We start from the raw sequence: 10407 nt of genomic DNA, 5'->3' as shown, positions 1-10407 counted from the left end.
TCCACCTCCGCAGCCTTACTCTCCTCCTGAGGTCACTCTCGAGCACTAAAAGCCTCAGCTGTTTGTGTTGATAGGAAATCATCACATTACTTTTCCAGCATCCGAATATTTGCTCCGTCTCTCATTCACGTCTATTGAAGCCTGAACGACGGACAAACTCAAGGGTGCGTTCCCTGTTTCGTTCACCTTTGTTCAACTTTCGGTCGGCCAATAGAATAGAATAGTTCATCATCACACCACCAGGCTGCAAACTGCAGCGTCGCTCTCACACTGATCAATATTCATTTATCATCAGAAACGTGACATGATACGTGCTAAACATCAGCATGTTAGCATCGTCGCTGTGAGCACTGAAGGAGCTGTTTGTTTGTTTGTTGTTTTATTTATTATTTGTTGTTAGTGTTTGTGTGGACCCCAGGAAGACAAATAAAGAATAAAGAATCTATATTTGACATCAGCACTGTGTGTGTGTGTGTGTGTGTGTGTGTGTGTGTGTGTGTGTGTGTGTGAGGCTAAACACAGTAATTAGAGAATCACTTTGGTTTGGCAGCCGCAGACTGAGGGAACACCTGTGTCTGTGTGTGCAGGTATTAATAGAGCTGTGGGCTGTGTGTGTGTGTGTGTGTGTGTGTGTGTGTGAAGGGAAAGTCAGTAATACTGGGACTTCTCCTCAGGCAAGACAAGAATCTGCAGACTGATTCAGAACATCTTAAATCTTCACAAAGCCTCCTCACAGTCCTGCAGAAGGTGAACTTTCAGGAGAAACAGCGACACACTGAAACTCTGCCAACGATTTTACATTAAAGTGGAAACGTTTCCACCTCACGGACGCCTTTTTGTCCCGTTTCACACTTTCAGACTCGAACACTGGAGAGCAAATCTCATGTGCGCTTCTTGATTCCCTTGTGAAACAGAAGCACAGTGTTGTTTTCTTCTCCACTCAACTACATAAAACAAACAAAATGGAGGGAAAGTGTTTTTGTCAAGAGTCTCTATAGAACCTTAATGAGGACTGGGACTTCAGTAAGAAAAACAAAGCACAGAAACCTGTTGGGAGAGGGGGCTCTAGCAGCATTTGAGGGTGTAGCTACCTTTAAAAATCCCACAAACTGAGGCCTTATGTCAGCAACAGTTCTTCTTTCATGGATTTCAAACCCAAACGTAATGGATTGAGTGCAACATTATCAATGCCCAGTATTTTTAACCCTCACACGACCAATTCTGCAGTCAACTATCTCGCGAGGTTCTGTGACGACGCTCATCCACACCATGATGTGAGTGCAGTCAGTGAGATGCAGAATACATGTTGCTCAAATAAAAGTCAAACTGTGGTAGATGGTGAGGTAAACCCAGACCACCGTTAGCCTGCAGACCAGCAGGTACGACTCTGCAGAGGTAGACGACCAGGGTGAGGTAGCAGATGAAGATGATCCCATAGACAGTGACGTCAACCAAGGCTGGGAACAGAGAGAAGTCACATGCACATATAAAGTCAGAATCGTAATAATAGAATAGAATAGTAGAAATAGTTTGAAACAGAAAATTGATAATTGTCAGGTTAGAATTTTCCCAGCAGTCCCTGAAGGCAGCATTCCTTAGCAACAACAACGACAGAAGGATCAAAACAGCAAAGATAAACAACATAAAGTCATATATATATATATATATATAGAAAGACAAACACAGAACTATGGCGGGTAAAGTCGGTCCCGACGACAAAGAGAAGTCCTTATATTCAATACAAATTCAACATGTGGACGAGCAGCTGGAGAGGTGAGACTCTTCAATTCACCTTTATTTATACAGCACCGAATCAACAACAGAGCAGGTCCAGACTCTTTATAATATCATTAATATTATTACAGAGACCGGGTCCCGCCATGAGGAGCACTGTGGAGGCAGAAACACTTAGCTAGCTTAGCTACACCGCAGACCTGCTTCTGTTTTGGGGGAAATAAATCCTCCATCGTTTCTTTAAGCACAGAAAGAAATGTTGTATAAATGTAGAAATACAGGAAATGTAACTAATAATAAAACAACTTTATTTGCGTAGCTCTTTGACGTTAGCCAGACTGATGTTAGCTGTGCTAGCATTAGCACCAGTTTGTAGTTCTGTGACATCGTTGCCACTGTCGCCATGTTAAAGGTGTTAAAATATTCAGTTAAAGGTTAATACAAATATTTAGTTATGATAAAATATTTAGCTGATATTAGCTAGGAAACAAAAGTAAATACATTAGTATAATAATAAATAATAATAAATATAATGTAATATAATAATAAATATAATGTAACCCAGAATTGACATAAAGTGACATGTAAAGTGTAGAAATTACATTGGAGCTATTATTTATATATATATATTATATTTTGTGGGTTTTCTGCAGCTTTTGGTTCCTGGTTGAGGAGCTGAACTGTGGACAAGCTTCAGTCACAATTTCAACATGATAGAAACTCTGATACAGGATGAAGTTACTGCAGCTGTCATTCTAAATACTGTATTTACAACATGACTCACAGTCGATTCTCAGTCGAACCCTTGAGCCCTCGTGTCCCTCTTCCTCCTGCAGATGTCAGTTTAAATGTGACGAGCTGGAGAAACAGAACAAGGACCTCGTCTCTCAGTGCAGCGCACTGGAGAAGGACAAGAAAGACATCACTGAGTACCTGAAGCGCTCCGTGGTCGCAAAGGAGAAGGAGGCGGACGAGCTGGCCGAGCGGCTGGAGAGTCAGGAGCAGGCTGCCAAACAGGACCGAGAGGCCCTGAACCTGCAGCACAGCCGGCAGATACAGGAGCTACAGGACCGGATGGACAGACTGAGCTCCGGCAAGATGCAGGGTGAGACAGTCACAGTGTGTCAGTAGACACAGGTTTGTTTCACAGCGTTTAGTTGTTTCATCAGAACAGATTCAGTTTGTGTGATGTGGGATTGCAGCGACGGCACTTATAGAATAATAGAAACAACTAAAGCTGCGACTAATTATTGTTTTCATTATTTTCATTAGATTCATCTCTTGGTTATTTTTTCAATCAAGTGTTTTTGGCATTTTAGTTCGATAAGCAACTTTAATGTGGTTGGATGGGTCGCCTCATTATCTATGATCACGGCCTTGTGGATCGAACTTTTAATCAGGTCCCAGAGTGCAGGACATCATCTCTTTGGATCTGTAACATCAATAAATGATCAATGAATTGATTGTGGCACTTTAGTGTATTCACCATAAAACAAACACATAGGTTTGGTGAAGCAGATTGTCCAGTTCTGATTGGTTCTCACAGTGTTTAAAGGAGAATTTTAAGTCCTCAGACTGTTAAAAACCTTGTTTACTGTCCTCACCTCAGCGGCACAGCTGGAGGAGCAGCAGGAGCAGCTGCTGTCTCACATGGAGTCTCTGAAGAAGCAGCTGGTCAGTCAGAAGGAAGAGCAGGAAGCTGCCGTCCACAGCCTGAAGAAGGAGGCAGAGCTGAAAAAGTAAAGGAGTTAAAGGGACAGCTAGCGGTACATCTGCAGGGGGATGCTGATTCATGCTGATCTCCTTTTTTGATGTTGGACTTCCCTCCCCCGTCCTCCAACAACAGGATGAAGGTGTGGCAGGAGGCAGAGGGCAATTACGTTACGATGAAAATCTGGGATATCCTTCAGGAGGAGAGGGCTCGGTACAGCGAGACGGCCGAGAAGGTCCAGCTCCTGCTGAACAAGAACATGGATCTGTGGGAGGAGAAAGACTCCGTGCGAGGCAGAGTGGAGGAACTTTGCTTTGAGATGGAAGACCTGAAGAAAGATATCATCAAGAAGACTGAGGAGAGCCTCACCTGCAAGAAGGTAAGAGGTCTGCAGAAAGCCAGGTACAAGGTTTGCACAGGATTCTTCAGAAAACACACAAGGTCGTCCTCCTTTTTCAAGTCAAAAGAATCACTAAAATCACTCGACATCTTCCTCTTCAGGAGGTGGAGCAGCTGGTGAAGAAGCGACAGCAGCTGGAGGTGAAGCTAAAGGACTTCGGCATCTCCCACGAGAGCATGCTGGTCCAGGAGGAGGCTCTCAGGTAAAACCTTTATCTCTTTCTACTGTCCCCACCTGTCCCCACCAAGACTCAGATTCACAGTCATTGTTATTTACGGTGCCTTTCAAGAAAGTTACTATTTGGCCGATTCCACTGCTTCCATTCATAGAGAGTAAACTGACAATCCAAGCTACGCTGCTGATGAAACATCACTGATGATGGCCATATATATATATATATTATATATACATATATGTATATATATGTTTTCAGAAAGCGTGTGGCCTCCATTTTCAAGGAGTGCCATAAAAAAAGAGCAGAGGCAGATCAGCTGGGGGCCGAGGTGCAGCAGGAGAGGAGCAGGGGGAGGCAGCTGGAGGGAGACATGCAGGAAGCAGCCATCATCCTCAGAAGCCTCCTGGAGGTGAGTCCTGACCAGCAGCATCAGGACGGCTGCTTTAGTTCTCTCAGCTCTGGAATATCAAACTACAAGTTTACTTCCAAAATAACTAAACGTAAAAGTAAAGTCCTCAAAAGTTAAAATAATGCAGCGAAGTGAACGTTATTAGCTATTCAGCCTTATTGTTGTGCTTCTGTGGCTCCGCCCACTAAGGTGTGTCTCAACCAATGAGATCATTTCTGACCAGCGAAGCTCTGGTGTTCTCTGCAGGACTCAGGGAAGGGGTCCAACACTCAGTGGAAGGTGCAGAGGCTGCTGGAGCTCCTGGAGAGCCCCGCCACCCAGGCAACAGGCTCCGCCCTCAAGGACTCCACAGAGGAGAGCAGTCAAGGACAGAAACCACAGACCTCTGATCCCAAACCAGCCAGGTACTGGAATCTCTCAACCGAGAGATAAATGTAGAGGAAATGTTGTGTAAAAACCTCAAAACTGTATTTAAGAATAGAGCTAGAGTTACTTCCCCCCATCACTGACTGACAGTCTGCTCGGTCCCCGTCATCCCGTCTCTCCTCCACAGAGCAGAGACCCTGAACCTGGCCACAGATCCGTTGTTCCTGATGTCCCGCTGCAGGCCAGGCGACCTCGGCCTCGTACCTCGACCCACGTGGAAACACAAACCAGCCACCTCCGGGACGCGTGCTCGGTCCTCCAGCATCCAGCTGCCTCTCAACAGGTTCGTAAGTGTCTCACCTGCAGGGGGCAGTACTGGGCCACATCAGTGAATGAAAATCTATCATAGTTGTTGCCTCCAAATTCGTTGTTTCGGATGAATAATCCGTGTTTTCTGTGCTGTTATTCTGTCCGTCGCTCAGGAAACTCTGCAGTCAGAAGACATCCAGCTCTGCTGACCCGTCTGATCCAGCTCCTCAGTCTGATCCAGCTCCTCAGTCTGATTCTGGGACAGGAGCCTCCACCTCTGCAGACCGCCACATTTCAAAATAAAGGTCACTTTCATCGTGCTTCTGTTCTGACTGTTGATCTCTTTGTGTAGATAATAATGAGGATCATTCTGTTGACAAACTGGTTTTAATTAAGTGATTAATAGTTTAGTCAATAAAACGTCCGAAACAAGTTCCCAGAGCCCAAACTGACGTCTTCAGATGTCTTCTTTTGTCCAAAACCCAAAGAGATTTCATTTACAGTGATTCAAACAAAGGAAGCAAAACCCTTTAACAGGGGAGAAATGGAGGGGGGTCGGGGCGGGACAGGGTCTTAACATGGGGAAAAAAACATGTAAATATCTTCATCCATGTGTTTCAAACTTAATGTCTGACTGCTGCTGTAAATACTGAAGAAATGAAACTGAGAATCTCTGCAGCGTTTACAAAATGTTGGGCCTGCTCACTTTCAACTGTCGCCACCATTTAAAAATCCTCACAGCGAGGAGAGGCGGAGTCTAACAGGCGGAGGCAGGAGAGGACTGAAAACACTGGGGGGACGCGGCGGAGACGAAGCGTCTGCAGCCTTCAGACTCGGACATGATGGAGCTCTATCTCCACCTGCACTCCCAGCCCTGCCGCTCCGTCAGGATTCCCTGTGAGTTTAAGCTTGTCGACCTCGCTGCAGGTAACCGCACACCTCCAGACAGACAGGCGGACAGATGGACAGACAGACAGACAGACACAGGGACAGACAGACAGACACAGGGACAGACAGGCGGACAGACGGACAGACAGACAGGGACAGACAGACAGACAGACAGACAGACAGACAGACACAGGGACAGACAGGCGGACAGACGGACGGACAGACAGGGACAGGGATAGACAAACAGACACAGGGACAGACAGGCGGACAGATGGACAGACAGACAGACACAGGGACAGACAAACAGACACAGGGACGGACAGGCGGACAGACGGACAGACAGACACAGGGACAGACAGGCGGACAGACGGACAGACAGACAGACAGACAGACACAGGGACAGACAGGCGGACAGATGGACAGACAGACAGGGACAGGGACAGACAGACGGACAGACAGACACAGGGACAGACAGGCGGACAGACGGACAGACAGACAGGGACAGGGACAGACAGGCGGACAGACGGACACAGGGACAGACAGACAGACAGACAGACAGATGGACAGACAGACAGACAGACAGACACAGAGACAGACAGGCGGACAGACGGACAGACACAGGGACAGACAGACGGACACAGGGACGGACAGACAGACAGACGCAGGGACAGACAGACAGACACAGGGACAGACAGACAGACACAGGGACAGACAGGCGGACAGACAGACAGGGACAGGGACAGACAGGCGGACAGACGGACAGACAGACACAGGGACAGACAGGCGGACAGACGGACAGACAGACAGGGACAGGGACAGACAGACGGACAGACGGACGGACAGACAGGGACAGACAGACAGACACAGGGACAGACAGGCGGACAGACGGACAGACAGACAGGGACAGGGACAGACAGACGGACAGACGGACGGACAGACAGGGACAGACAGACAGACACAGGGACAGACAGGCGGACAGACGGACGGACAGACAGGGACAGGGATGGGTAAAGGTTTTAGTTCACATTCTGCCTTAAAATAGTTTTTTTGGGCTTTTGGAAATACACAGAAAGTCACCAGATGTTTGTTGAGTTTGTTGAATATCCTGCAGACTTTAAACTTTAAACTTGAGGACGTGAGGTCCAAATTTGATCAAACTTTGGGGGATTGTGGGACATGTTGTGTTCCTGATTGGCCTGTTTGAGGCATTATAATTTAAAGATGAAATCTCTCATATTGTTTAATCAATATTAAAACAATCACAGTATGTTTTAAGTCGAGTGTACAGCCACGCTAGCAGCTCTGTGAGGTATTCAATCATAAGCCCAAGTATTGGACACATGAACGTGTTGACCTGATGATGGCGCTGATGAAGAGTTATTACAGTAACACAGGAAGTTCTGCCAAAGTTAAAACACTTTTGGTTATTTTAATAAGAGATGTTTGTTTTCTCTTCTCACTGCTCTGAAGTGTGTGGGGCTCACTTAGAAACAGGTGACCTCACACACTTCTGTGCACCAATCAGGATGCCTCACGGCCTATGTGCCCACGCAGAGGAAGGAATCCTGGGAAACTGGCAAAGCATCATGAGACAATGAGGATGTTCTCTGCTGCTTCAACAACAACAAGCCTTCTATCACACAAACAAAACCTGTGTGTGTGTGTGAATCAGGTCAACGAACTAAAGAAACCTCCTCTGTCCTCTCGTTGCCTCATTGACAGAAAGAATCACCTCTGCTCAGGTTGTTCTGCAGGATCAACAGCTCTCTTTACTGCAGAGGTTTCATGTTCAACAGCAATAACTTATATATTTTCAGTCTAGCTGAACTGAATCTGAGCAGGATGACTCCTTCTGAGTCCAGGAGGAGAAAGTGCAGAAGAAGAGCTGTTTATTTCTGTGTTTTACTACAATATGAAGCCAGAAGAAGAGTTTGTCCTGTCCAGGTTAAAGGTTCACAGCTTCTCATGGACATATGTAGAGTTTTAGCTTCCTCCTGTTCATACTGGCCATTAAAAACGTGACTTGAAAAATAATGACTCTGTCCTTTAAAAGAGAGAGAAGACATGTTTGAAAAGAGTGAACCCTGCAGATTAACCTTCCTACAAACCTCTCACACGCTACAAAGTCTTCTAGACATAAACTCTGATTGTGGAAGAACCAAAACATCCCACACACTTCGGTCCTCAGACCTTCAGAAGATAAAACTGAGTTTTAAAATCCCTCGTGTGTCTGTTTTCTGTTGGTAGGAAACAGGAAGTGAACAGCAGCCCCCGGGGTCCACCCAGACCTCCTCCACCTGACGCTTTATAATACCGTCACCTGACCTCCTCCTTTACTCCTGTCATCAGTCCTGTGGCCACTAGAGGACGCTGTCACTTGAACGTGAAACAGATGTGGTTTTGGGGTCTTTCTGAACCGACTGATGCTGTCGTTCTTCTTGGGAGGGCGGCCTCAATCTGGCTTCAGAGCTTTAAAAGGTTTCAGAGGTTTGAGTCGTTCACATCTCTGACCACACCCGTGTGGGATGGTCGGCTCGGTGCGACAGGTGTGGTCTGTTTTACTTGGGACCACACCTGTGCAACACTGCATGAGAGATGTTAGCCTGGGTGTAGTTACTCGCCCACTACTTACTGAAGGTGGTAGAAGTCACGTGAGGTCACGTGAGGTCTCAGAGAAAACTTCAGGACAGATCTGTGCAGGATGTGAACTCTTGAAAGGGGTGGGATGCAAGCAGCGGCTCACATGGCTGGTCTCCATGGAAACAAGCTTGTTGAATCGCTCAGTATGTTGTTAAGGTGTGTCCACTGCTATCACACACACACACACACACACACACACTGTGTCATAAAGGATGTACAGGAGACATCACAGCACTCAGCTCTGAAGACTTCACAGGAAGATGCTTTCAACTTTCCAAGCTGAGCAGTTTTTATTGGAACCAAAAAGAAAAGAGTAACCAGGATGTTGTGTCGGGAACGTCCCAAAGCCTCAGAGCACGAAACCAAAACTATCCTCAGGGTTAAGTGACCCTCGAAACAGATCTTTAAAAGGAGATTCTGCAGCTGATCAGGGTGCTGCGGGACGATTCTGATGTAGTTCACATCTCACCTGGTCTGGTTTCACTTCACCGGCTGCTGGTCAAGTACAGGGCTGCATTCAAGGTTCTGCTCATCACCTTTCAGTCTCTCCACAGTCTCACAGCTCCTGGATACAATACAAAACCAACTGGAGGAACAGATCGCTCAGCTCAGAGTGCACTAAACACCACCATCTGGTTGTACATTTTCCTGGACCCACTGTGATCCGAAATGACGATGGTGGCTGATAGAAAAGGTTACAGTTGTGTTGAATAATTAGTCCCAGAAATAAGAAGAATGAGTTGGCAGTTAGCCACAACTGCAGTCTTGGCTACTGCTCCTCCTTTAGCGCACAAACACACGCTAAATGGAAACCTAACCACGGCCTCAAACGTGCAAACAAACCCACCTGCAAGTTCCCCCGAAGTAGATCTCTGTGCAGTCAGCCAGAACAGCTGTTCCAGGCGACTTCTTTCTGTTCTGTTTGAAAAACATAAAAGTGTAAAAAGTGTATTTGAAAAGCTGTAGGAGCCTCGAGCAGCTCCCCCTGATATACTACTTACATCATACTTGTATATACTGCCAGCGCAAAGCCAGCACGACCCATAGAGCCACAAGTACGGCAGGTTGAAGTGAACAGGAATCATCCTTTAAGTATATTATTAGCCAAGATAGCAGCAGAGATGACATTTCAACAGCTATTGGAGGACTTGCCATGACATTTTGTGCAGACACTCATGATGCACAGAGGACGTGTCCTAATGACTTTGGTGATCTTTTAAATTTCGTGCAGACCTTCATGGCCCCCTCAGGATGAACTGTAGTAACTCTGGTGCTCCTCTGACTCTTCATCAGCGCCACCATCAGGTCAACATGTTCATGTGTCCAACACTTTGGTTTATGACCAAATACCTGCAGAACTGATGACATCCGCATGTTAGCATTTAGCTCAAAACATTGCAGCCTCGCAGAGCTGCTAGAGCGGCTGTAGACGCTTAGTCTTGTTATGAATATACTTTGATAGCTTTTAAAGTAAATGCTTGTTTGTAGAACCAAAAATATATTACTGCACTGATGATATAGTTAGAAATGTGAGAAATCTGAACACACATCATATACTTTTAATATGGAAAATCACTTTTTCAATTATGGCGATTGCAAAACACAAAGCAAAGGTTATTCTGGTGTTTTACAAGGAGAAGTGCTCCAACGAGTTTGTTAGGCCTCAAGAATGAATCACGACTAGTTTAACTGCCGTTGTGATGCTACAGCGCCACCTGCTGGGTGACTGCAGGTGCAACACAATAAAGTGGGAACGTGTCCGTTCAGATGTCCCT

The 10407-nt window shown here is 46.2% G+C and overlaps 1 protein-coding gene across 1 annotated transcript; it reads left to right on the top strand.

Annotated features, from left to right (window-relative positions):
- Positions 1 to 1690: 1690 nt before the first annotated feature.
- On the top strand, positions 1691 to 5407 carry LOC139283726 (cilia- and flagella-associated protein 157-like). Its single transcript, XM_070903750.1, has 9 exons — positions 1691 to 1773; positions 2571 to 2839; positions 3344 to 3473; positions 3581 to 3824; positions 3947 to 4047; positions 4279 to 4429; positions 4676 to 4833; positions 4983 to 5138; positions 5278 to 5407. Exons 1-9 carry the CDS (start codon positions 1691 to 1693, stop codon positions 5405 to 5407), a joined length of 1422 nt encoding a protein of 473 aa, XP_070759851.1.
- Positions 5408 to 10407: the final 5000 nt, after the last annotated feature.

This window comes from Enoplosus armatus, chromosome 4 (assembly GCF_043641665.1).
Source record: "Enoplosus armatus isolate fEnoArm2 chromosome 4, fEnoArm2.hap1, whole genome shotgun sequence".
NCBI classification, from domain to species: domain Eukaryota; kingdom Metazoa; phylum Chordata; class Actinopteri; order Centrarchiformes; family Enoplosidae; genus Enoplosus; species Enoplosus armatus.
This window is presented reverse-complemented; position numbering and strand designations above follow the sequence as displayed.